Genomic DNA, 27,993 nt, shown 5'->3' with positions numbered 1-27,993 from the left:
AGACCACTTGGACAACAGTAATGATAAATAATTGCAAATAGAGCACGTTTACAGAATTTAATGTCATTTTTATAGAGCACCTCTTATTTTAAGAAAAGATGGGCGAGACGATTTTTGAAACTAACTGCAAATTAAGCACACAATATTTAATATCTGTATTTTACCATTTTGATAAGACATATTTCAGTACTCCAAAACACTTTTATTAGACTGCCAACATGCTTACAAGTAGTAAATCCAGGTTAGTGGATCATAATTAAACATAACTCTGTGGCAAACGCAGAGTTCAGCAGGCCATCAAGGAAGAAGTGACGTGCATTTCTGCAGTGTAAAGATTCACAAATGATTTTCTCCTTAATCTACAGTCACACAAAGCGCCAGGAAAATCTTTGGTGATGTTCTCAGATGATTCTGACGCTTATCACCCAGTTCCTCCTGATGTCCTCCACACCATCAACCCTCTGTCCTCCTCACAGTTTCTTCCTCAGCTTGCCTTTCTTATGGCCACCCCTTCCAAAACCTGACTTTTTAACTTCTCCGAGCCACTTTTTGTTCTTGGAGCGGAGCTTCCTCATCCCCCCGCCCTGCAGGAACTGGTGCTTCTGCTTTTTCTTGCGCTGCTTCATGATCTGATCCTTTGTTTTCAGCTCCGAGCGTGCTTTGTGGTCACCGGAGCTCTGTACGTTTGGACCTCGTCGGCCACGGCCACGACCTGGGAGAGGCATGACACAACAAAGAGGTTGGAGGTGTTGGGTCTAAACTCAGACCCCGCTGTATCCAAGACTTATTCCCATGAAAGAAAAACAAGGCAACAGTGTTCGATCGATTTCTTGCGCAAGGGAGGCCCCCTCATCTGTGTCCAGCACGACAATGAACCCCGATGATGGCCTCCTCTCGCTGCCTTTTATTGACAAACTTCAAACAATAGTTTACAAAACACCTCCCCCTGCAACCCCCTTTGGTTACAAAGACAAGGCACTGTATGTAAGTGTGTGTGTGTGGGTGTTATGTGAGAATGTGTGTGTGTGTGTGTGTGTGTGTGTGTGTGTGTGTGTGTGTGTGTGTGTGTGTTGATCAAAGGGTCATAAAACCTAAAAGCAGGAACAACATCCTTGGTCATAAAGAGGGTAGTCTTCCCCCACACCCAATGTATGGTTTACCAAAGATAACACAGTGAAACCATACAAAGGGTAGGAAGCTCTACCAAACATCAAACAGATCTTCAAAAGGACGTTCCTGTGATAAAACACTTCAACCTCCCACCCAGAACCTCGAGAATCTGGGGATGGGAGGAAAGAAAGAATTCCTTTCACAGAGTTAAAACAATGGACAAATGGTAAATATAAAAATGACAAATGTTTAACTATTTAATCTAACAGGAGGTTATAGCTCGCAAGGCTGGAAGAGGGACTTGAAGTATTTACCTTTAGAGTTGAGTTAAAACATGGTGGCTGATGTTCTATATTTAACAGGCAGACATGTTTGTGCTATTCATTTTGATGCCTTCCTACCTCTTGCTGGCTTCCTGCCTCCTCCGCCTGTTTCTCCATCTGATCCAGATCCTGTATCATCAATCTTGTATTTTTTCCTTCACTCCTCATAACTGACATGTCAGAGCGACATGTTGTCAAGTGATACAACATCTTCACAGTACAGCTTAATATTGTCATAGGAGTAGAGAAGAGGGTCATTGAGAGCAGCACACAGAGAAGCTTTTTGTTGGAAGGATACAAGTTCTTCCTGTTCTTCTTGTTACTGATAACCTGACCGCTGTCTGTTTTGATCTTCTTCTTCTGGTCTTCTTTTCCCGTTTCTCTCACAAAACGCTTCCTCTTACGGTCCCTAAAAAAAGAAGGGGGAAAAAAGACTTTAAATTATAGTTTGAAATGACCATTTGGTGGATACTGAGTCAAACATAGGGAAATTTGTACCATTTCATCATTTTCTTCTGCTGGTTAAGGCGATCGCCTTCATCTCCCATGAGATCAAGGACAGCTGAAGAGGCCTGCTGTTCAAAAGCACTGCCCTCTCCACCGAGACTCAACCTGTCGACGCATAACACAGGACAAAACAGCATAAAACACAAAGCCATTCACATTTTTTAAAGAAACAGATGCAACAGTTTAATGCCTCACCCTCTCTCAGAGTCAAAGTCTTTAGGTCTGTAAGGGATATAATACTCTTCATCTTTGCCTGACTGCCTCTTTTTCTTGGTCTTTGGTCGCTCTTCGCCATCTTCCTGCTGACCTCTTCTTTTACCACCTACCACGTCTGAAAACACCCCCTGGTGGAAATAGAAAGAATTACATGGTACAAAGTGACAAAGCATGATACAGAGATCCTACTATCTTCCTCTTCTAGTTTGTATACAACATCATCTACATCAAAACTGCACTTTATTTTGCTTCTTCTTCATCAGACAGCACAAACAACTTTCTCATTTTGACTCAAATATTGGTTTTGAATGAAAATGATGAAACAATCCTGGGTGTTTATTCAACTTGTGAGCAGGTTTTCTAATCCACCGTACTATTATTATTGACACTAGTACATGTTCGTGCTGCTGGCAAACTAATGTAATGTAGTAAGTAATGCCTCAATAGAAACTGTTAGACAGGATTAATGAATAAACAGCAGAGATAGTTTGGTAAAGGTAATAACAAATAAAAGGAATTATTAAAGCTAAAGTTGGCAAATAAATATGTAAAAAATAATTTGTTAAAGTTAATAGATGAAAATAAAACACACAGCAGAAATGGCTAACACACAAAACAGACTGGAAAATTTAAAAAAAAGAAAAAGAAAAAAAAAGGCCAACAGGATTGATGTGTGAAGAGTTTTTGATACCACTACACCGTGTAACAGTTTAAGTATGCTATGGCCTGACCTTCGGTATAATTTTAATTTCAAGTCATCCCTAACTTTCTGAGCGAATAACTAATGTTATCCAGCAAAGGGAAAGACACTTGAAGGGGCACAACTTAATAAATACATTCATCAGGACAGAGTGTATGACTGTGTGAAGGAAAAAGCAACAGCACCACATTTATACCGCACAGACAAATGAACTGGCTTCAAAAACAGAGGCCAGATCTGAGAGAGTGCATCCCCAGTACCAATGCACTACGCCAAACAAACACAAAGAAACTTTTGTCAGGGATTCTCTGTGTGTGTGTGTGTGTGTGTGTGTGTGTGTGTGGTGACAGTTTGGGGATACAGCTTGTTTTGATAGGGTTTGGTGGCATCAAGGATTTACATCACACTATGTTATTAATGTAAATTAACATTATTGGGCATGATTTTCAATACCATAAAAAACTATTCTTACTGGGGGGGGTTAAATGACAATTCTACAATTCTTATGTGTGTGCAACAGAGGTGTGCAAAATACAATAACATAAGAACAAGCAAAATATACGAATGGGTAAATCTGAGAATTATAAGAATAAATATATGTACAAATATAAGAGTGTATGTTAGGGCTGTTCGATATAACGATATATATCAAATGACGATATAAAAATGTCTATCGTTTCCTATTACGCTATCGTTTGTTTCGTGATGTCGTAAAATAAACTGTTTACAGCAGTATTTTTCATCGTTTTGACGGTCACCTTAGTGGCTATATTAATTTCTTAAAGTTCTCTCTTTCTCTTATATTTAATATAACCACACTATGGGCGGGCAAGTGCCTGTTTTTACGTGTTTTCGTTAGCAACAATGACGGTAAAACCATCGCGTGGTTCCGCTGTACGCTTGTTTGTTTTCCACGTAAACCTTTCACAATAAAGCTCAAGATCCTGTTGAGACTTTTCAAAACAAACTGAATCACATGAGAGAGTATGCAGAGTTTACAGATGAGAAGCAAACAAAGAGCCGTCAGACTCAAACTATATGTATACACCTGCCCGCCTTCGTAAACAACTAAATGCTATGTTGCCCTATCATTTTTTGATTGGTCCACATGGTATATTTTTTCACCAATAGGAAAGGCTGGGGGAGTTGGGAGGGGGACTGAGTGCTTTCTAGTGTTTTTCCTTATAAAAACCGTTTCTTCCCGCAGTAAATATAAACAACGATAGTATTCAGGAAGAAAACCTGCATATATTATACTGAACATAAAGTTGTTTGCAAAACTTGTGCATAATTTTTACAAATGTACAACTTCTATTCGCATTTCAAGTTATGAAAACAATTCCTTAAACATGTTTGTGGCTTTTACAGTAAAAATGACAAGTATTTTCTACTCGGATTTTGAATTTTTTTTGTCTGAATTTAGATCTATTGTGCAAATATAGTATAAATGAAAAATTAACTCAAATTTCAGATATTTGAGGTTGTGCCAAAAAAAAAAAGAAGAAGATTTTTTAAAGGTGAAATATAGAGGTAAAATCTAAAGTAGTCAAAAACGGCCAATTATACTCTGGACCCCAGAGGGTTACTAAATACATTTACATGTCTTGGTGACTGCAGCTGGAACCTTGGCAAAAAGTGTATGTGTGTGTGTGGAATGCTAGCTACCAGCATTCATAATATAATAGTTACAATAGCAACAGTAACCAGGGGGGTGGGGCTTAAATGACAGAACAAAGACAGGCTACTATGATGTCACATGCCAGGCCACCATGATGTCACATGCCAGGCCATAAAAATCTATAAATAGGGGTGCCTCGACACACAGTTGTAGAATTCCCTTGCAGGTGATTTTAAGCTAGCGATTGAATTGTGTTTTCAGATGAAAGCGCTTATAACCTTCTCCCAAAGTAGAGTACTCTTCCTCCACCCAAACCTAAAATGTATATTTCTAAATACAGGGAAGCAATTGTATTAGAAAATAAATATAAAAATGAACACAGGACCATGGTGCCAAGAACAGTTAAGGCCCCATCTCATCGCGAAATGTGCCCACAGAGGCCAGAAGGCGAAAAACCTGAACACACATTCAGGAAAAAACCAGAACACACAGGCATGAAGAAAGTCATGGCTCAACCTGCTTGTGTGGATACACGCAAAGGGGACAAGCAGCTCCTTGAGAAATCTGGACTTGTCCCCTTTTATTTACAGAAAAACGATTACAGAATCGTTCCAGGCTACCTGCGTAGAAGAAAGGCAGAGAAAGAAAAGGCTAAGCAGGACAATGATGCCTGGTTAACAAAACAACAGGAAACAGTTAAACCACTGGCCGAACAGGAGAAACAAAACATTCTCCAGGGCCTAAAGAGGAGGTTTAATGAGCTAAACTTTGAATATCAATCCCTCCCTTTTACTATCTCCCCTTCACAGCACAAAAAACACAATTACAAAATGTTTCTCGAAGAGGCAATGAGTCAAGTTGAAAAAGACATTGCCCTTTTTGAGGAACATAAATACATTTACGTAGGCAGGGAAGATGCATCTGACGAACAACAGTTACAGCGGACTCCACTGCCACCCATTAGACCGAAAAAGACAAAGTTGACACCCGCTCCTCAAGTCACACAACCAACGAAAAAGGAAACTTTCTCGACCGACAACCTACCACCTTTTCGTAGGATGTGTGTTCCACCTATATCCAGAAGTGGAAAGCAACCTATTCCCATGACTGAGAACCTTCACAGACAACCTATTCCCACCCAACTAGTTATAATTCCACGACCTAGTCCTGTCCCTCTGCCACCTATTTGTAAAAAAGCTGAATCTACACCCCGACCACCTGTAAGACCTCCAATGAAACGAGGTGTAACACCCATCCTTCCACCCATTTCCACCAAAAAGCTGTAGTGCTGTACCGTTAGAGTAGTTTTTTAACTACCTAACCCCCAACCGGTCTTGACAGAAGCCGCACCATCTGAGCCTGGTTCTGTCGAAGGTTTCTTCTTTTTAAGACAAAGGAGTTTTTCCTTCCCACCGTCGCCCAGTGCTTGCTCAGATGAGATCATTTGATTGTTGGCGTTTTCTTAAACATAAATTGGCCTATTGAAAAAATGTAGTGGTTCTTACTACATTTTATTTTCAATAGACCAATTTATGTTCAAAAAAAAAAATTACAGCAGAAAAGAAAGCATGGGAGACATCTGATGCATTTCATTGCTTTTTAAAAAATAATTTATAATTTATCTGGAACAAATAAAAGAAAGTAAAAATAATCTTTTGTGGATTCTTTTTCTTCAATAAGTAGTAGAATAGGCAGTTCTTTATACATAAAGCGTAGTGTTTTGTTAAAAAATAAAGTGGCACAGCGGCACTGTGTTAAAGGCCTGTGTTTTTACCATCAGCGTGACAGCGTTGTGTTGTTTTTAAGTACTGTATAATACTTAAATATGATCAGTTAGACAAAACCAGCTGATGACAAATGTTTTGTCTTGCTTTGTTTTATATTTGGGACAGTTCTTAACCCAGTTTACAGCATGATTTAGCAGATATACATTTGCCCTTCTAAACAGAGAATGTTTCAATTTCACAGGTTTCACCTCAATTCTTTTATCTGCTGAACTAGAACACTTCAAAATGTGTGACAGTACCAGTAGATAACCACATTTCTGCAAGTTTGTTTTTTGCTTGTTCAGCAACTTCAGCAAGTGGTTATTGATGTATCATACTTTCTTCAGTCGTGATGGATTCTGTTTTCAGACAGGGTAAAACATCAGGATGGTGGCTAATACGGAAAGAAAAATGGATGGTGACAGAAAAACAGAGATAGCTTATACTAGACAGAATGGCCTGCATCCCTTGCTGTGTTCTTTTAATTCTTCAGCAAGGCATTTGATGATGACTATGGGTTCTGGACTTCATGTAAATAATTTTCATCCAAATACTAAAAACAATCCTTATGCAACTTTGTCCAATTCATAACTGGGTACTAAAAGGGCTTCAATTCATGAACAGATGATGCAAGACTTCTGTTTAACATCTTTAATAAAAGCTACGAGTGGAAACTTTCATTTAACATCAAGTCTTGGCAGCATACAGAAGTAAAATATGTAAAAAAAATTGAAATTGCCCAACATTTACAGATTTAATGTGCTATATGTGCATGCCGTTGAATGCATATGTATAGGTTTGTGCATGAGTTTTCTAAGGCTGTGTTGTCATTCTCAGTTTAAGAAGCAGCACAAATACAATGGGCCTGCTGAGCCTGACAGCCATAAGCATCCGTCATAATGAAACTACCTTTAATGAAACAAGCTCAGGAACTGCCCCTAGACACACACACACCTACAAGTTAAGCACACTAATAACTCATATATATAATCTGTGAAATCTCACATAGAGTGCATTTTGGATGTAACAAGAGCACATCACAAGAAAGCAACAACAAATAAATAAATAAATAAATGACACCCCGCTAAACAATAAATATATCACCAGTGTTGGGACTAACGCGTTATTAAGTAACGCATTACAGTAACTACGTTATTATTGTGGTAACGAGCACGGTAACTAGTTATTATGCCAAAACCAGGAACGCGTTACTCGTTACTGGGATTTAGATAGGCTCGTTATTCGTTACTTCGTGTGGTGGCTATCGCGGAGCTTCCACAGATTCAATAACATTAGCAAGTGGTGGAAGCCAGCAGGTGGATGAGAGAAAGGGAGGCAAGAGGAGAGACCCGAAGCGGCCGCCGGTCCCAGTGTCAGGTGAACTGAACTTCAGGTAAGAAGTTATAACCTGCAGTCCATCTGGGTCAGATATGAACCAAGTTTAGGTGGAGTTTATTTTCGTTATGCTGACTTTTTTGTACTGCGTGCTAGCTAGCATGACGGAGTTTCTATACAGCTGGGTGGGTGCTATGTTACTGATGTTGAACTTTATTTTGTTCATAAGGTTAATTATTAGAGTTGCCAACCATCCCGTAAAAAACAGAATCGTCTGGTATTCAGAGAAAATATTACGCGTTTCTTATTGAGGTGAAAAGGAACAGTTTGTCCCGGACTTCAGCTACAATGAAAAAGACACAAAGCTGGAGTTATTCTGTGTTTACGCTGCACAGCTGCCTCTTCTTCTCTCATCCTCTCACCCTCCCTCTCCTGTTTCTACTTCAATCATGAAACTGATCAATGATCAGCTGATCGGCTTTTCTCTCTTGTTTATTTATCGCCCACTTTGCGGCAGAAAGAGGAAACCAGCGGATGTTGCGCTAAACAACAGCAGCACTTTTAAGCTTGATCAGCTGTTGTTAGAATTTATTTAATATTAATTTCTAGTATCAGCTGATGTTTGCTGGAGCCACAGCTGTAAAGCTGCTGGTCATGATGTCGGTTTGGATATGTGGTGAGTGGGAAACATGAAGATGAAACCAGGAGATGTCCTTACTGAATCATCAGAGCTGTGATGGAGAAACAGGTTTACCTTTTAGTTAACATGAATGAGTTGAAGGGAAGTTATGAACTGTTTCTGAGAGATAAATAACACCAGGATCCTTTTCTAAGCAGCTGACAGCTGGTAACTGTGCAGGGGCGGGTCTAGCAAAGTGTTGCCAGGGGTCCATGTAGGGAATTAAAAGGGAAAGGGGGGCACAAGGAAATACTTTCTTATTCTCATTTAAAATGTCTCACTTTTAAAAAAATAATTATCTGAGTCTTACAACAAACAATTGATAGATTGATGCATATATACCATCAGAACAGTGTACATCACTGTCACAACAGTATTTATTTTCATTCAAAGGCTTTATGATTTTTCCTATAATGGTGGGCCGGTCTCTAGTCAAAATGCCCGGGACGATTTTTTTGTCCCAGTCCAGCCCTGTATGCAGCTCATCTGCAGTCTGGTGTTACCTACATCTTCCTATTCAGAAGGCAGAATTTCCGAGTTCTGAGTACAATCGAAAGCACCACGACTGCAGTTTTTGTGTTGGATGTAAAAAGCAGGCTAGGATAGAATCAGGCGTGGGATTTCTCTCGTGGAAATGTGCACATTATTTTTTCCTTTCTATTGGTAGGTGGCACAGTGCACTTGTGGTAAGTAAGCAAGCTAGAAGAAGAATCTTGCTGGGTATCCAGTTACGGAAGCAACACATTAACAAGAGAATTCTGAGTAAAACCAAAGTTACTTTCCCTAGTAACTAGTTACTCTGAAAGTAACGAGTAACTTGAAGTAACTGAGTTACTTTTGATAGAAGTAACTAGTAATGTAACTAAGTTACTCATTTAAAGTAACTTACCCAACACTGTATATCACAGAACTTAACTTTGAGTGAGAAAAAAAGAGAAATAGTCTGGAAACAGATGAATTTTCAGTCACTGACACAGTGGGAGTTCTGGCAGACACGTTGCACTAAGAAATGTCTTATTTTTAGAGACTGACCTGAATGTATGTTAGATACTGGTCAACACTGGAGCACTTTGGGATGCTGTAGCCCTTGTAGAAGCTAAATGCAGGTCCAAACATTTCCTCACTGAACCACACCTTGGCAAAGGTGTTGAGGAGGCGCTTGTCATAGTCGTCGGTCACACGACCACCGTATTGAATCTCTCCAATCATGTATCGAACTGTGTTCCAGGACACACCCTAAGGAGATGATAAAACAGTGATAAAGGATGACAAAAAAATTGTTCATGAATGTGCAATATAATTTGTGAGCAGACTGAATACATACACAGTCAGAAAGCTCTAAAACTCCCAGCAGATGGCTGTTGTTGATAAGTATTTACAATATCCTTTCTTTAAATCTCAACCCTTTTAACATTTTTTTATGGTCAAGAGTCCTAATCACACAGAATAATAAGCATTACTCTACCTACCTTCTTAATATCCATGTCATCAAGATGGTTTTGAACAAACTGGACAGTGGCATTAAAATCAGCCTGGTTGAACTCATAGGGAATATTCCATCCCAGGGGGCCATATTTCCTTCTCTCCTGAACTGTGCTGTGAAGAAAGGCTACTGCATACAGCATCGGCCTCCACTGCGCCATGTTACTGACATCCAAAAGGTCCTGGTTTATACCTGGTCAGGGACATGCAGGTCAAAAAGATGTACTGCATGCCCAAAAGGAGGCTAAGTGTAACATCTACAGAAATGTATTGAAATAATCCATAACTGAATAAAGTCAGTTACTTCTAAAACCAAGCATTGCACAAACATGCACACACAGATTTCCTTTTTAGCGAACAGTTAGGATTTGTTGCGTAAATGTGGGAGAAAAGATAGTGAACTGAATATGTCAGTCAAAATAATACCTTCTTTCTGATATAATACCAAACTGCAATTACTAATCGAAATCAGAATTCCCTAGCAGATCATTACATGGAGAAACCTTTGGAATGCAAGCGCGCGGATCCACACAGGTATGCACACGGGTGTTCACTGCTCGTAGACCCAAATTACACCTTTCTTGGCTGCTACTTCGACGCACATCTGTCCTGCGTGCTGCACAACAACATTGAATATTTAGTATTTACTGCTGTTTACACTTAGCTAGATTAATGCGATGGTGTTGTGTTTAGTATGTTGCTTTGTTTTTTTTTTCTGCTTGTTTTCTATAAAAAAAAAAAAAAAAAATTCAAGCTGTAGATACGATCTCAATTCCCCTCCAGGAACCATGTCATCTGAGCCAGGAAAAGACAGCTGGTTTCTACATTTTAAAGATTCTTTTCTTTCTTCACCCTTGTTTTGGACCAAAACACAGACTAGATAACTCAGACTTGTTTAACATTTTACTAACCTTGGGTAACATGGGTAAAAAACAAAATCCGGAATACAATAAATATAGCATCAAACAGGTGTTTCTCCCACATTTCCATCTTTTTATTCACTTACTTATTCCTATCATGGATATCACGAAGTAGAGGTGTTTTGTATATCTGCATCTCCAAATGTACACATCAATATTGGAATATATTTCATTCTCTTAGGTCCTCTTTCTTTATCACATAGATAAATTGGATCTATTAAACTGGCTAGTATTTCTGGACTTCTTTAATGTGAGCTTAAGTGAGCCAAACCTACCGCCATATGTCCTCTTAAGCCCTGCCTTGAGGCCCTGTGGTGGTTCATTGGTGAACTTGATGGACATCTGGAGAAGTGTGATGGGAAAGTGTCTGTGGACCTCAGTGGTCATCCAAAGGCGGAAGCTGTTGTTGACAAAGTCTGTCTCTGTCACAGTGTCCATGAGCTCATCCATGAAGTCCAAACCCAGGTGGCAATTCTGGAGTAAGGCCCAGCCACCCTGGGGACAAACACAGTAGTATGCCTATCATCCATGACGAAGACTATAAATGAGGAGTTCAAGAAAACCCTAAATAATTTCTATAAATTCCAAACCACATTTTTAGAGACAGAACATCTGTATTGCTAAAACAGCAGTAATATCTCACCACTCACATTAGCCATAGTTTGCTGCAGAAGCTTGCGTGCGTGGACCTCTTGTCCTTGACCCATGGATACATAACGGGTCTCGATTTTCAGCTTCTTCCCGAGTGCTATAATGGAGTCAGTTGGATCTGAGCCCATTGAAAGGAAGCAGATGAGAGGTGTTCGTGGGTCCGACTCCTCCCACATCTTCTCTAAATCAAGAATCACCCCTTCAGTGTATTTCTCCCCTACTGCGTCCATTATGTATTTACGGGCCTAAAGGAAAGAATATGATGCAAAGCAGATGTAATTTTTTAAATGCTTTGTAATGCAAAGAGTTGAGCAAAGTAGTCCAATAGTATATATTGGAATAAATTTACTTTCTAGAAAGCTGAGAACTGAGATAATTCTTCAAAGCATTTTCTTTACTGGCTAACTCTTTTTACCCTTAAGGCTAGGGCAACTGTGGACTGGACTGTGAGTTTAACTAAATAAATTGGACTCCAGGCTTGTCTTCAGTGGGCCAGAAAGTTATCCATCAGTAAAACTGAATATCTTTTAGCCACTGTAAATATTCAGGCACAGCAGGCTGGAGGGTGAAAGCTGTATAACAACAAGTTACACAAGCTGCTTCTTATCTCAAGAAGAGCTTTGACCAAGCAGCTTTCAGTGAAGATTAAGAGATTATACATTCTTGTTTTGTGGTCCGTGTCTCATTTATGTACCTGTATTTTTAAGTCAGGAGGTATCGCTTCCCAAGCTTTAAGCCATTAACTCTCAGATTAGCAACTTTAAGCCTTTTCTCTTTCTTTAGTGGTAATTATTAATTTTAATTGCAGTCTACAGTATACTATTGAAAATGCACTATGATAGAAATGAGAAAAGTAGATTTACATTGCCTGTTCTACTTGTTGTGTTGTATATTATAAAGTAGGCAAAAGCATGACCAAAAAACAGACCAGACAACCAATGTTTGGCTTTCTAATTAAAGAAAATGGATTGGGTGACCCTTAGCCATCCTATGCTGCTATAGGCTGGTTAGACTCTTCTGATGCTTTTAAAGTTTACACTGCGATATTCATACTGTTAATATTTCCCTTCTCACTCCTGTAGTTTATGTTTTGTTCTTGGTCTCTCTATGTTCTCCTTTTCTCTCTCCTCTTTACCCCTCACCAGTCGCAGTAGATGGCCTCCCTTTCTGAACCTAAACCAGCTTCTGCCAAGGACCCGATCATTAATTCTGGAGCACCGTCACCAAAGGCTTGTTCACAGGGGAACTTATAACAGTTATTACAATATTAATGTTCCAAGGAACTTTTTGTTTTGAATTGGCATTATATAAAGAAAACTGAATTTAATCATTGTATCTGTCCTCTATAGCCATGCATAAACATGTCTCTCCTTACTTGTGCGATGGTCCTGTCAGGACACCAGCAGCGTATGAGGAGCAGCCGTCTAAAACAGTCAAGAGACTGGTCATAGGAGTTTGGGACTACTTCCTCCTCTGGGGCCTCCTTGTCAAACCAAGCCTTCCACTGTTTCTCGTTACGACTTATCTGTAAGAAGACTTATCTGTGACAAAAAGCTCTGACGTGGGAAACAAATATAAAACAGGGCAAAACTTTAACTGCATTACAGCACATCAAAATCTGCAGAAAAGATAAAAGAATACTGTGAACACTTCAAACATATTTAGACACAAAGTGATCTTCAAAGTGGCCAACAAAAGAAAGCTAATAAGTAACAACAAAAAAAGACAAAAGAAGGATGAAATGTACCCTGTTTGACTATGTGCACTCCCTCGCTCTCTCTCTGTGTCTCGTCTCCCTTAACTGTTTCCGTGTCCCCCTCGTTGTCTCCTCCCGTTATCTCCCTGGTCCGTCTCATCTCCCTGAATTTTCTTTCCTCCCAGCTCCCGTGTCAAGTTGTGTGACTTGGTCTCTGTCTTAGTGATTCCTGGTTTACTTTGATAGTCTTCTGTCTGGTGTGCATCATGTTCAGTTTTGTGTCCCCGTGTCTCGTTAGTTAGATCACGTTCGGCTGGGTCCCCTCCAGTAGTTTGTTCCCTCGTTTGCCCTGGTGTGTATTTATGTCTGCGTCTCCCTCTGTCCTGTGTCGTGATCTCCCTCATTTCCCCGCTGTGTGCTCTGCCTGCCTGTGTAGTTCATGTGTATTCCCAGTTTAATAAGTTTTGTATTCCTGGCGTCCAGCAATAAAGCTGTTCTGAGTGTGAGTCTGCATTTCTGTCCTATCCTGCCTGCTTCACACAGCAATTCATGACAATATAGCTGAGGTCTCATGCATGGAAGAAGTCTTATTTATGGCACTTCATTTTATAACGAGCACAGACAGACACAACATGTAATGCGTGACCTAACTAGATGATTATGCAATAACAGGAGGCCATGAATTGACACTGCTGTAAACACCATGTGCTTCCAAGATGCGATCTGCATGTGTGATAGCACAAAATATGCCAACAGATTGTGCTAATATTGTTATGTTTATCACAACGAAGCACAAAGGAAACTAGACTAGCAGAAGTGGCATGGCAATCAGAATCAGAATCAGAATCAGAATACTTTATTGATCCCTGGGGGAAATTAAACAAGTCTGGCAATGGCACAGCAATAACCTTTTAACTGTATAACAGTGGATACAGCTCATCAATATAGCTTTAAACTCTCACATACTTTAGGATCAAATTTAGAAAAAAAAAATTGAGGATATACCCAAGACAGTTTAGCAGTCAGTCATAAGGTAACACATACATAGTGGAGGGACCAATTATTTGATCCCCTGCTGAATTTGTAAGTTGCCAATTTGTAAGTTTCACTTCCAATGAAATGAAAAACAGTCTCTATTTTTAATGGTTGTTTCATTTCAATTTAGAAAGACAGAACATCAACCAAAAATCCAGAAGAAACACATTACATAAAAGTTACAAATTGATTCACCTATCATTGTGAGAAATAAGTATTTGATCCCCAAGCAAAACATGACTTAGTTCTTAGATGCCCTTTTTGGCAGCCCAAATTACTGTCTACAGTTCAATCCACAAGATCATTTCTGAAGCAGTAGTAATTGTACTGTGCCCCGTTCTAATGCCAGACTGAAATTCACTTAACACATTAACAAGTAAAGACTGTTTTTGCTCCAAATTTATCGGAGATTCGATAATTTGAGACTGAGGGCAAGTGTTACTCTTCTAAAGGCTCACTTTTACATAACAGGTGAAATAGGCAGTTTTCCATTTTTTTTTCTTGGAACAAAAACATACAAGGAAGCAAAAATTCAGTTTAATCCAATTCAATTTGATTTTAATTAAGGTTTATTTTTATTGCTAACTATAGGCTTTATAAAAAAGGAACGTTTTTTTTTATCTTAAAACAGAGGAAGTGGATAATTTTTTGAAATAAGATGGTTGCAATATGGTCTATAATTAGATGAGACACTTAGATCAAGCAAGGAATTTAAGAAGTAATTTAATGACAGAAACCTTAAAAGCCTGTGTTATGTATCCTGTTAATAGTGACAAATAAATTATAATTAAAATTGTAGTATCACCCTGGCTACAGCGATGAAAAGAAAGTGTGTACAAAGTCAAGACGTAGAAGAAGATAACTGAACATTTTCAAACATCATCACTAAATGCTTGACTAAACCTCAAAACTTCTGTTGAATAACTTAAACTTCTGAATAACATCGAAAGTCAGACCTGTCGTCACAATAATACTGCAAGAAAACTAGCCCATTCGCTTATACCATTGGTGTGTATCTTATGAAGAAATACACAAAGCCAACTTCAATGTCACTTTGCTAAAAGCAGAACAGTTAGAAAGTCCACCACCTCCTCCTTGTCTTTTTTTTTTTCACCACCTCTCTAATCCAGAGCGTTTCACTTTAATTTGCTACACAGCTACAACATCCAGGGGGACCTCAACCAGTCCAGCTTCAGTCCAGGGCTAATCCAATAACATCTAGCAAAAACGTTCCCCACCTGTGGGTGGATGTTGTTCTTGGAAAACTGCTTATTTAGGCCCAAATTATAAACTATCACCATTGCAAAAACTTCAGGCACCGACACATATGGTGGTCAAGTCAGAATCATAAATCACCTTAAACACGCATGTTTTTATCTTTTGTAACAACAGCAATGCCATGGATAACTGTGTGTAATCGAACAAAATTAGAAAAAATTAGGCAGGTTTCCTAATAAAGCTGTATTAACAACATCTTAACAACTAGTTTCTTTAAGAAATCAAGTCACTTCAAAGGGATAAAGCAAGCCCTGCTTCTAAATCTCAATAAAAATGTACCTTTAAAATATTGCTCATATTTAGGCATGTGTGTAATCTTGAAAAAGAGTATGCCCTTTAACGACTACTTACTGCAGTCAAAAAGCTACCTGCTGCTACTTAACACACACACACACACACACACACACACACACACACACACACACACACACACACACACACACACACACACAGAATAAAAAAGAGGAAAATGATCTCTGACCCCTCTCGCCACAGGGAGGAATTATTCCACTGTTATGTTTAATGACTTGCCTCAGGACAGCAAATGAGGCAAGGAGATAAAGCGATTTAACTATTACTCTAAGAAATAAATCACATGAAATAGCAGGCAGAGCCCAAAGTTTAATTCAAAAACTGACTTATAAAATATTACATGTTAGAGTTCAATTCCATTTTAGTGTTATTTGTGATTCATTTCAGTTTTCAAGATTAAAAATTTTGCTTTAAAAAAAAAGGAATCATTATGCGATAAATCTAACAGCCAAGAGTAAATATTGATGTCCATGCATGCACAGCATGTCCAGGCACCATCTGAAACAGATACAGTTCATACACTTCAATATTCATTCTGTTAACTAAGGTGTCATTTACTGATGTTAAGAACTGCCTCCTTTAGATATTTCCTCTGACCAGTCAAATAGATATTAGCAGTCTTGTTCTACTTCCATCACTAACCATGGTAAGGAAGATGCCAAACTCTGGGTTCATGTCCACATTGTCTCCATCTGTGAAGACAAAATTTTTGCGACGTTCCTTCTTGCAGGTGAGAACTATCGCGATCTGCTGGGCTGCCACAGAAAGAACTGGGAGGTCGATGCGGTTGAACTCGTCAAAACAGCCCCACGAACCAGACTGAGCCAGACCTGGTAAATCACATAAACACAGAGCTATGGTCCGTCCGCTGCAAACAAATAAGATATCTGACATTACATATTGTGTGATTGTTGTTTTTTTTTATCTGTATTGTTATGATTTATTAGCAAAAAAAAAACCCCACAGGCCTATAACCTGATAACTCAAACCCTTAAACTTCTTTCTGGGTATATATTTATTGTCACGGTCCTGGGTCGGTGACCCAGTGTTTTGAGTTTTGTTGTGTTTTTGATCTTTGAGTTCATCATGGTTATCACTGTTAGTGTTTTGGTTTCTGTCTCAGTATTTCTAGCTCTCTAGTTTGTTGCTCTGTGATTTCTAGTTCTTGTTCCCGTGTCCCTATGTTCAGTGTCAAGTCTGTGTCTCTGTGCCTGTTGTGCTTCCAGTGTGTCTGGTTTTGCTTCACCTTGTCTCGTTAGCTCTGATTTCTCCCCGAGCTGTGTTTCCCTCCTGTCTCCCGTTCCTTGATTGCTCCAGTCCTGTGTTTTCCTTGCTCTGTGTCATGTCGTACCCTCACCATGCTGTCTGTTTTTTCCCCTCCGAATTCCTGAGGAAATTCTAGTTCCCAGTCCTGGTTTGTTTTCCTAGTTTGTGCTTCTTAGTTTTTAGACTCAAGTGTCCAGTTTAGTTTCGAGTTTTCTAGTTTGGGGTTTTGGTTTGTTTTTTGTGAAGTTTAATCTTTATGTAAAGCCTCCCAGCAATAAACGCTGCCTCTTTAAGTTGATTCTGTCTCATGAGTTCTGCAATTGGTACGTACTTCCTGCTTGCCACACAGTCTATCATGACACTTATAGCATGACTTTACTTAGTGATTCTCACCTTTAAATATTCTCCCCAAGCCTCTGAAGTCCATCTGGTCAGAGCAGTTGAAGACCACAACGTACTTTCCCAAACAGCGACCCATGTCTTTTATGGTCTCGGTCTTTCCTGATAACAAAAGGCAACATTTTCACAGCCTAAACTGAAATGCAACCATTTGTATGCTGATAGAAAACCTGACAACAAATGATCTCATAATAGAAACTATCAAAGCTAACTCTGTAATGAAGCCGTTCCCGACTGAGATAGCTGTGTTGTTTGATTCTTCATTTAAATGACCTGAGTTGTATAGAGTCTAGAAGGGTAAATTATCTATATTTAAAATGGTTAAATTCAATTACTTTAACACTTGGCAAACCTTGGAACAGCTTTTTAACATGTCTGTCCCATTCCGAAATCATAAGTTTTGCATACCAGTTCTAGGTTTTCATTCCTATAAAATGTTGCATTTTCTTTTTGATTCAATGTAATTTCCAAAAAATAGATAGATACTGTGTGACTAATTTTCATACCTGTTCCAGCTGGACCAGCAGGTGCTCCACCCATACTCATACCAAGAGCTTGGGCTAAAGTGATGTAACACCTGTCCAATTGTAGACACACAAACATAATAACAATCTAATTTCATAAATCATGAATCATTTCATAAATTCATAAGCTAATAATATCCATACTCAAAATGACCACAAATGAACGTGATCTCATTCTCCACAAGGTTCAAGGATTAAGCTTTAGAACCCTGCCCCTGAAGCTGATGGGGATTCAGCGATTTGCTCAAGGACACATCAGCAATCAGGATGACTGACAACAGGACCTAGCCCTCTGGTCACTGGTCTCCATCTTCATTACAATGACTGACCTCGGGGTAAAAATCATGGTAAAGCTGGGATACTGACATATTTTCTCTCCTTCAGCAGATACAGATTAATTCTGACCACTCCGTAACCAGATTTACTTTTTTCATCCCAACATCTTTTTTGCCACAATTTAGGACCACTTGCACCTTTCCCTTTTTTAACGTGATGTGGTGGCAGCGAGGAGGTAGGACAATGATAGCAAGCAAAACAAAGAAGAAAGACAGCATGAGAAAATGATGGAAAAGCAGAGCTGTCTTGGCGCCTCTAGCCATAAGGCCAGCATGCCACTTTTTTGGAGAGCTGCTGTCTGATGTTAGATGGTAACTCCCTCCCTAGTGCTGTCCTCTCACATCTCCTCCTTGTCTCTCCTCATCTTTTTTTCCCTCCTTGTCTCTTCTCATATTTTACCCTCTGTGTCTGTTACTAAGACACTTCTTGTTGTTGGACTGCTGTCTCCCTCACTCTGTCTGATCCTCTTTCCTTTTCTTTCTGTCATTCATATCGCCTGTTAGTTACAGATGTGATGATCGCTGTGTAAGACTGCTTCATCCTGCTTCATCCTGCTTTCTAATTTCTCATCCTCACAGTCCCCGAGTTGTCTTTTTTTCTTTGCTTTACAAATCCAGTCATTAGTCAACCACAGAAAGTTTAATCCATTTCATGAAACTTGACATTACAACGAACAATCACGGTCAAGTTTTCAGCATAAATCTAGAGTGGGTTCCTAAAATAACTGATGCATGATGCAGCATGCATTTCTGACTTAGTTACAAAGGCAGGGTCACGTTTTCTGTACAGTCACTCCAAGGTTACACTGTCTTTGTTTAAACTGCAAAAAAGAAAAGTTATACTGCTGTTTTTTTCCTTTATTTTCTTATTAGTGTGTGTGCATATGACTTTTGCCATTATGATACATTTTACTGACGTATGTCTGCTTTACCTGTCCGTCAAAGGTGTAATGACAAGCCTTTCGGTACACCCCAAGAATTCATTCTGGTAGACAAAGCCCACATCTGTAATGTTGATGATCATCTTGTCTGAGTCCTCATTGAAGTAGAAACGGCACTGCTTCAGCCATTCAAAGTCACTGGAGCTTTTGACATGCAACCGGCACTAGGTGGAGAAAGGGTAGCGATAAGAGACAGGGAAAGAGGGAAAGAGAGGGCAGAAGGAGACAAGGGGATGGAAACAGAAGTGAAGGGAGAAGGGAGATGGCATGTGAAGAATAAGAAATTGAAGGGCACCACTCAGAAGATTATTTGAAAAGAGAGATGAAAGCCAGATAAAAGAGGGGAAGAAAGGTGGAAGGGCGGGATGTGTGAGGAGGGATTTCGGTGACAGGAGGGTAACATTAAAAGGGTGGAAAGAGAAGAGAAGCAAGAAAGTGGAGGATGAACGAAGAGGTCATGAAGTGAAATGGGAAGAAAGGAAGGTAAAGGATAGGGGAGAGTGAAAAGGAGGGAAGAGAAAAGTCCAGCAAGTTAAAATGATGCAAATGGGAAAAAGTACAAAATGAATTAGAATAGTAATGAATAGAAGAGATAAAAAGCAGAATATGTGTGAGAAAAAATACAGTGGGGGTAGAAAAGTAGCAGTGTGATATATTATTGGAGAGGAAATAAGGTGAGGCAAAAATGTGTTTAGAAACAAACAGGACAAAGGAACATGAGCAGGACAAATTAATGGTATGAGCTAAATAAATACAAATGATTTTAGAAAGAACTGAAAAAACACATCCAAATAAAGTTTCTTCAAACTGCTTCTATTAACCTTGGGGTTCAGCAACATGCTTATTCTGCCTTAAGTGGAGATTCAAACACAGTCGTGACTTTAAATATTACTTGACTGCCATTAAAACCCCTCTGACTACTTTCGACAGAATTTACTCGCTGCAGTAAACAACATTTTGTATTCTGACATGGCAGCCCTTGGGAGTCTGAATATCAAACACAGTTTACAGAGTGGTTGCTATTTTGAGCCGGAGATTCTAATCTTGAACAGAAATTGCAAAGCGTTCATGTGCACAGTTCAGCGTCAGTCTAACTGATCCCAGCTCGGATGTCTCTGGCCTCTTTTCACCGAATGATCAACATACTCACCAGTTCATCAAATATGTCCCTCTGGTGGACATGAATAGTGATGAGGGTCTCATACTTGGTCCTCTCCACAGCCTCCAAGTCTCTTGTGGTCATGTCAATCAGGGTGTTAAGGAGATCCAGGAAGAACTGGTTGGTTTTGGACATGATGCGACGATCGTATCGGGCATTGGTCAGAGCTTCTTCTGAGTCCCTTGTCCAAATCATCTGAATACCCAGTAACCCCACCTACATTAATGTGCAAAAAACAAAACACATCAAAATGGTCAAATGTACCGATGACCTTAGAAATCTAACTATTGTTTTGATGAAGGAATACTATAGCAGTTTAGTACCACACCCCAAGATTTACAGAGAAAATAACAGCCCCAATTCCCAAAAGTTGGGATGCTGAGTACAATATAAATAAAAACAGAACGCAATGATTTGCAAATCTCAATAACCCATATTTTAGTCACAACAGAACATAGAAACAATAACAAATACTTATAGAAAACACACCCTTTTAAGAAAAAAAAAAATACTTGTTCACTTTTAACAACAGTCAGTAAACATCTGGGAACTGGGGAGACCAGCAACTGTACGTGGGTAAGGAATATTGCCCAGTTCTATTCTGACACAGGATGTTTCCAGGTGGTGAACAGTCTGGACTGATGTAAGGCAGTTAAAAACCCAGAGTATCCTTCTACAAAGTATGCGATTTAGCTGAAATATGCAGGTTGTTCCCTGAAAAAGACAGGGACATGACTGGATTGGAGCATATTTTGCTCTAAAACATTTAGATACTTTTCAGCAATGGTGGTATCTATCCAGATGTGGAAGCTGCCAGTTTCATAGGCACTAATGCACCCCCATACCATGAGAGAGAGCAGAAAAAGACAGATTGCGTGAGGATGTGGTCTCCATGTTGTATAAAAAGTTTTCCACATTGGCTCAGTCAGTGTTAAATGACCTCTGGTCCAGAGAATATAACGGTGATTCTGGATCATGTTCACACATGGCTTTTTCTTTGCAGCATAGAGCTTTAGCCTGTACAGCAAACTGTGCTCCCACACATTGATTTTCTGGAGGTGTTCCTGAGCCCATGCAGTGATTTCCATGACAGAATCAGGTCTGTTTGTAATGCAGTGCTGCCTGAGGGTCTGAAGCTCGCAGGCATCCAATATTGATTTTCAGCCTTGCACACAGAGATTTCTCCAGATACTTGAAATCTTTTGATATCACGTAACGTAGATGACGGGAAATTCATATTTGCAATTTTACACTAAAGAACATCATTCTGTAATTGTTCTACAATTTTAGTTTTTTGCAGATTAGTGAAACTCAGCCCAATTCTTTCATCTAACATGCTCTATTTATATCCACTCATATTACTGAGCTGTTGCCAGATATCCTAATTAGTTGCAAAATGTTCCAGCTGTTTTTTTTACTACCACTAATTTATCCAGACTCTTGTTGGCTGTCGTTGTAGTCATTAAATTCAAAATGAGCCAATATTTTATCTCAAAATAGTTTTCTCAGTTTTAAACATTTGCTAGATTTATTATATGGGTTTATAAGACTTGCGAATCATTGCATCCTATTTTAACTTACATTTTGGAGCATCCCAACTTTCTTTAGAATTTATTTTGGAGTTTATTACAATGTTCATAGTAGATTGCCTCTTTAGGCTACACAGGTTTCTGTTTTTGAGCAGCGCCGTCCTTGCTCCACAAGGATAGCCAGTTGTGGTCGAATCAATGTTTTAAAACGTTTGCGGATTAGTTCCTGGATTTGGACAATGACTTACTTGAGATGGGAAGGAGTTGAGGAAGTCAATTAGCTGGAAGCCAGAGTCCTGGATAGCCAGAGCAGCTTGTCTGATCACAAGGTGCAAAGACCTCTGGGATTCTTTCAGCAGAGCATTGAGCCACACCTCCACGTTCCCTTCAGCTGTGACGGGACGATCCAGCTCCACAGTCTCTCCCTCGCGTGATGACACGGCCAGAATGCGGTCATATATCTGTGAAAGGCAACACTGATTAGATCGATTATTATAACTACAATGATGAAGTTATTTTTCTTATAAAAAGTATATTTTTCAAATTCTACATTACTCTGATTAGTTCATTCAATTTGACATTAAAGCAGCTATTATATTTTATTACTTTCATGTTACAATCACATATTTTTCAGAAGGTTAAGTGTTTAAGATAAACAACAAAAAAAGAACATAATCCACCTTTTCATGAAACTGGACACACTTGATATTGTCAAAGACATTGAGAAGGTGGGCCTGGATGGTGTGGGAGTCAGAGGCCTGGCCCAGGATCTCCAGCAGGGCAGGATCAGAGACAAAGAAGAAACGAGGAAACAGCAGACGCTTCTTCTCCAGATAACTGTTTGACCACATAATTTTAAAAAAATCAATACAAAGTATCATCTGACAGACAATACAATAAACCAGATAGTTAACTGTACAGCATAAAAAAGGAAATCAGTCACTTCACTTACCCTCACTACTGATTATCGTTTAAAATCTTCTACCTTTCTTTTGGTGGTTAAGTTCATTAGAACCTAAAAATAAGGGCCATGGTGGTGTTTTAAGTTTTTTCTACTCACCCTGTTAGAGACTTCTGACAGATCTCCAGCTGTTCGAGGAGATGTGGAAGCAGCTGTCCCATGGTCTCATCCCCCACGCATGACTGTACCACATTGGGCATTTCATGGGCTCGCATCATGATCTTCACCCATGACTTATCAATGTTAGAGAAACGCTTTGCTTCCTAAAAAGATTGAGTTAGTCAATTATCTCATGATCACTGTTTGACTGTTTTATTATTTTATTTTGTATTTGGTTATTTCTTTTAAATGCTTGGACGCTGTTTGGCGCTGATTTTAGAATTAAGCTCGTAAAACAATCTTACAAAGGCAACATTTCACTATTATTTCTTCTTCTTTTAAATGTCAAAACACTGTGGCCTGAAAACATTGCCTGGACCAGTGATTTATTTTGCTCAAGAGACTGAAATATAATTTTTGAAAATGAAAATAAAAGAAACTCAACGCCTGGCACATTAATGCACTACTGCACCTAAACACCCAGAATATTGTCCAGAAATCTGATAATGATGTAAAGATAGAATTTTTTTATGTAAATTGTGTAACTGCAAATGAGTAATTTCAGTTCAGTTCACTTGTTTGCCTTTTAAACTGAAATTGCCTTTTAAACTGCATTTGGAGTCCATGTTTAAGCCTGATAACCAATATGAATCACATCCTGAAATGTTGTTCACCTTAGGCAACTGTTTGGCGATATCTCCACCCACAAACACAGCCTCCAGATAGATCCACAGGTTCTGGACAGTCATCCAGTGCTCGATAATATCAGTGGTGTTGGAGAGATTCTGAACCCACTTCTGAATCTGGGCTTTAAATGGGGTGTTGTACCTGAAAAAGAAGGTAAATCTTCACGTTCGCCTTACTTAGGGACGCACACCTGTGTGTGGCTCGTCTAATGTCTAGATTTCCCACAGCTGTGGAAGAAGATCATCACTACCGACACTAATGATAATGACACTCAACACTGCCGTACCGGTTGCTCATAAGGGATCCCAAGATCATTAGGCTATCCTCCATGCTGGCAATGATCTCTGATGTGCTGTCTCCTCTCAGCAGCAACTCCCCACGGGTCTTAAAACTGGCAAATGTAAAAGTCTTGTTGTCCCACTCAGCGATCACTTGCTTCAGCTTTTGTTCAATATCACGCTCTTTCACAGCACTGATGCAGATATCCTGCACAAGAATCCCGCCCCCCAAATGTTTTTAAATGTTAGCAATAAAAATGCTGATGGCAAACAGATGCATATGCACTGAAAAAACAGGATTGGTGTTTGCACTGAACAGGACCACCTATCAGTTAATTCAATATATTACTCTTTAAACTTTTTAAATGTTTTCATTTCCTCCAAACAATTTTCCAAACTTGTATTTTATTTGGAATTTATTATATCAAATAAAAAAGAAAACACATTGAATTAGCAGCTAATGATTCGTTTGTACCTCAATCTCTTCTTTATACTTGAGTAGAGGAGCCTCCATTATGTTACGCAGCTTGAATGTATCAGTTTCCACCTCAAAGGTATGGCCAGTCACCTGGATACAAAACAGGACAAATTACAGCTATTATCATTATCATTAGGTTCTGGTGATGACTTGATTTCAGTCAATAACATTCAGTTGCAGTGCTACACCAGTGGCCATGTTTCACTAACCTCCGTTATCCTCTTCCAGTGCCGGGCCATCATTGCTTTGTTAGTCATGAGTTCCAGCAGGGGGCAGCACTCACTGAATTCATCAATCGTTTTCTTCAGATCCTGAAAGGCCTGCCACTCTTTCAGAGCACGAGGCAGTTTTCGACACCTGGTAGTTCACAGGACGTGACAGTCAAACTCATATTTATTGTCTTCTTTCTAAACTACACTTTAGCTTTGCTGAAGTCAAGTAAAGTTGACATGAACTAGATTAGATGTATAGTTGACATTTTGTTTGTTAAAGGAAAAGTATTACAACACACTTCAAGTTTGGTATTAACGCTACAAGAGTCATTGGATTGGACAACTTGTTGAGTATCCTTCCTTACTAGCACAGAGCAAAAGTTCATGCATCAGTGTCTGTTCATAGCTTCACTCAACCAAATCAACACCTCCACAACAGATAGCTGACATTTCTGCCAGAGGAAACAAATATCCTCTCTTCTTCAGCTCTGACTATAGCTCTATATTTTCCTTCTGACTGCTTCTAATGTTTATCTAGATTTTCATTGTCAAGTAATCCCTTCCAGCTATATTAAAACTTGTTCTTAATTTCTTTAGGTAAAATAAACTAGCCTGTAGCCTATTAGCCTCTTTCCCCTTCAGTGTCCATTTGACACATGCTGGACAAATGTGACCACATAAAGGGCAAAGATTAGCTTTGCATTGTGAGACTGAAATATTAATGCAGTGTTGATGAAGAACAGGAAGCTTTGTTTCTGCCACTGGAAAAAAAAACAACTTTTTTTGTTGTTATGTAAAACTTTTGGGTTAGTATTTCGAAATTATAACATCTCGAAACAAGTTTCCATATTGTAGCAAGTGAGAGGAAGCAGTTTCTTTAATGCCTGAAAATAAGAGTGATGTTTATGGATGGACTAATGAAAATCATTTAATTTAATTCTGCTTTTTTTTTTTCTCTTTGTGATGTCACCAATTCCTGCAGTAATGAGAGGGCTTGATTACACAGTATGAGAAGGTTATTTTCTCACATAGTCAGTTTTGTTTGTTTCCAGTTCAGCTTCTTTCCTGAAAACGTCTCCTTCTTCATTAACATATTTTAAGCTCATGTTACTACATCTACAGTTAAAAGAGTTCAACAGTTGCTTGAATAAAAAACAAACAAATAAATTGCCAAACCTCGTCTGAAAGTCGAGCAGCTCATTATTAATCTTCTCGATGCAGATGTCAGCCCAGAGGATATCATAGTAGCCATTAACTGTATCGATGACATTGTTGTAAAGGCCGTACAACTTCTGCAGCAGAGCCAGTTGCTTCCTAATCTCCAATAGCTGAGGATGCTGGGTAACAGGAAGTCCAAAGAGCTCTTCGCCTCCCGTGTAAGTGATGTACTTCCTGAACAGGTTGTCAAATCGATTCTGAAGAGGAGAAGAGCTACGATTAGGTACAGCTTACGCTCTGATGGACTTTAAAACATTACACATTTGAGGTAAAACATTTGCAATTATCTGAGTATAATTTATACAGAATAAAAAATCTGTCTTTTGCTAACCATGAAATAGAAACTGTAACAGTATAATAATAGTAATAATAATAATAAAAATATAATAGCTCTTTTAACATCAGTTTCAAGTAACTACTTTTCTGAGGCATCAGGTCAATGCAGGATCTAAATATTTACTAACTGACAGAGAGACAAAATAATTAATCACTAACCAACCTGGAACATGATCAGCCGGTCACTGGCATCTTGGGGTGCAAGTCCCACAACCATGGGACCATCCTTAAACAGAGAGGGAAAAGTGTCATTTTAGTAGCTATTATTAAAACTAACCTTAACTGTAATTAACTGAGCATTTATTTGTTGAATTAAAATAAAAAGTTTAATTGAAACAGAGCAAACAGCCATAGATACTTTACCTTTTCATAATCTTGATAAAAGTGTTGGCAGTCTTCCAGAAAGGTCTCCACATTGCTGACCAGTTCTTCTCTGAAGTTTGGCTGCAAGGCGACCAGCTCGTTCTGCACCTCTGTGCTCCGGGACAAGAGCTTTTCCCAAGTGTAGTGCAGAGTATCCACTTTTTCAGCCTCCTCTTTAGCCACTGACAGTTCATACTTATGGAGCATGGCATAGGACTCCTGTGAGGAAAAATAAGATACTAAGTCTTCCACCTGACAAAAACTAGAATGTGCAAATGTGTAATTATTTCTTTCTGAGCTTCTTGTACAGACTCATAAAGTCAAACAGCTAAAAATGTCTCTTTCCCACTGTGTGTATTTGTGTGTATAAAAAGAGCTTCGATAAATATGTGATGCTGTGGTTTACCTCTATGGGCCCAACTTGAAAATCAATAGATATCTGGTGCTCTCTGATCTCCTTCAGTGCGGCCATGGCAATACGAATATCATCCAGGTCTTTGATCTGTCGATTGAGTTTCTTTCCTGCTTCATCTACAAAAGCAAAAATGTGCTCCATCTCTGAGCGACATTTCCTGTTACAGTAAAGTCCGTAGTCCACCATCCAATTCTTGATTTCAGCAGAGAGGGACATCTTTAAGGGTGCTGGCAGGAAGTAATATGAGCATGCAGAGAGCATCATTTAACTTGCTGAAAATCTCAAAAATCTCATTCATGCCGGTTTTAAATTTGTAACTTAATAAGACCTGTGAATAGCGCCAAGGCTCCTACAGCAATATACTCTGGTTCAGAGTTTACTTCCAGCTCTAGATCTCGATAGAAAAGAATCTGGCTCTCAAACTCCGATAACAAGGGACTCCCCTCGATAAATCTGTTCAAAACACAAACAAAAATAGCACTAGTGCGATGTCAGATAAGCAGATTTATATAGAAACCATACATTTCAACGTACTTCCTCATGGTCTCTTCACGGTCTTTCCTCCAGATGTGATGGTAACGGCTAAAGTGATGTAGAGCGGTCACCACTTCCTGCACATTAATATCAACAGGAGAATATGAAATGAAGTGCACTTATAGAAAAATAAAAGACATTTATATTCATTAAATATACAGAAATATAGATGAAAATATCTGTTGTAAATGTGGGATAAAGAAATATAAAAAGTGTATGGCATGATTTAATAAAAGACAGCTAAGTTTGGATTAGTTTCATATAAAAAATAGCTTAATTAAGTGCCATGTACCTTTTTACTGGAGGTGATAGAGGTGCTAAGTACAGAGATTAGCTTGGCTATTTCCTTGTTCTCAGACACACTCTTGTAGTAATTTCTGGCTTGGAACGGGATGGCCTGGATCATAGAAGCTGACATGTCTGAGGTACTGCCATCTGAAAATGACAGAATTTCACAGAAAACACATTGAGCAGAAATGATGGACATTATTCTTCCAAATATTAACTTCTGGGCTTTTAAAATAATTATATGTTACAGGTCTTTTTACAAGAGAACATGTTAATAATGGAATTACTTCCATTTAGTTTTTCTCTCTCTGTATATATAATTTCTAAAAGTAAAATGTGCTTT

General features: G+C 39.0%; 2 protein-coding genes across 2 annotated transcripts; both read right to left on the bottom strand.

Annotated features, from left to right (window-relative positions):
• Positions 1-43: 43 nt before the first annotated feature.
• Positions 44-26,131, bottom strand: LOC146562053 (dynein axonemal heavy chain 5-like). The gene is made up of 23 exons (XM_085293536.1): positions 25,673-26,131; positions 24,494-24,641; positions 24,282-24,374; positions 23,815-24,014; positions 23,516-23,669; positions 22,842-23,005; positions 22,462-22,618; positions 22,030-22,242; positions 20,244-20,468; positions 19,085-19,257; positions 17,800-17,870; positions 17,288-17,395; positions 16,271-16,458; positions 12,683-12,832; positions 11,307-11,552; positions 10,932-11,151; positions 9,724-9,929; positions 9,287-9,490; positions 2,136-2,284; positions 1,932-2,045; positions 1,732-1,842; positions 1,512-1,603; positions 44-712 (listed from the first exon to the last, which is right to left on the bottom strand). Exons 2-22 carry the CDS (start codon positions 24,539-24,541, stop codon positions 1,591-1,593), a joined length of 3,207 nt encoding a protein of 1,068 aa, XP_085149662.1. The 5' UTR covers positions 24,542-24,641; positions 25,673-26,131; the 3' UTR covers positions 44-712; positions 1,512-1,590.
• On the bottom strand, positions 25,463-27,780 carry LOC146562052 (dynein axonemal heavy chain 5-like). The gene is made up of 8 exons (XM_085294921.1): positions 27,655-27,780; positions 27,363-27,439; positions 27,157-27,281; positions 26,763-27,055; positions 26,414-26,632; positions 26,214-26,276; positions 25,673-25,911; positions 25,463-25,472 (listed from the first exon to the last, which is right to left on the bottom strand). Exons 1-8 carry the CDS (start codon positions 27,778-27,780, stop codon positions 25,463-25,465), a joined length of 1,152 nt encoding a protein of 383 aa, XP_085151047.1.
• Positions 27,781-27,993: the final 213 nt, after the last annotated feature.

This window comes from Mchenga conophoros, linkage group LG12 (assembly GCF_057382185.1).
Source record: "Mchenga conophoros isolate Kocher_MC1m ecotype Shallow Benthic linkage group LG12, M_conophoros_male_GT1.1, whole genome shotgun sequence".
In the NCBI taxonomy this organism is placed as follows: domain Eukaryota; kingdom Metazoa; phylum Chordata; class Actinopteri; order Cichliformes; family Cichlidae; genus Mchenga; species Mchenga conophoros.
This window is presented reverse-complemented; position numbering and strand designations above follow the sequence as displayed.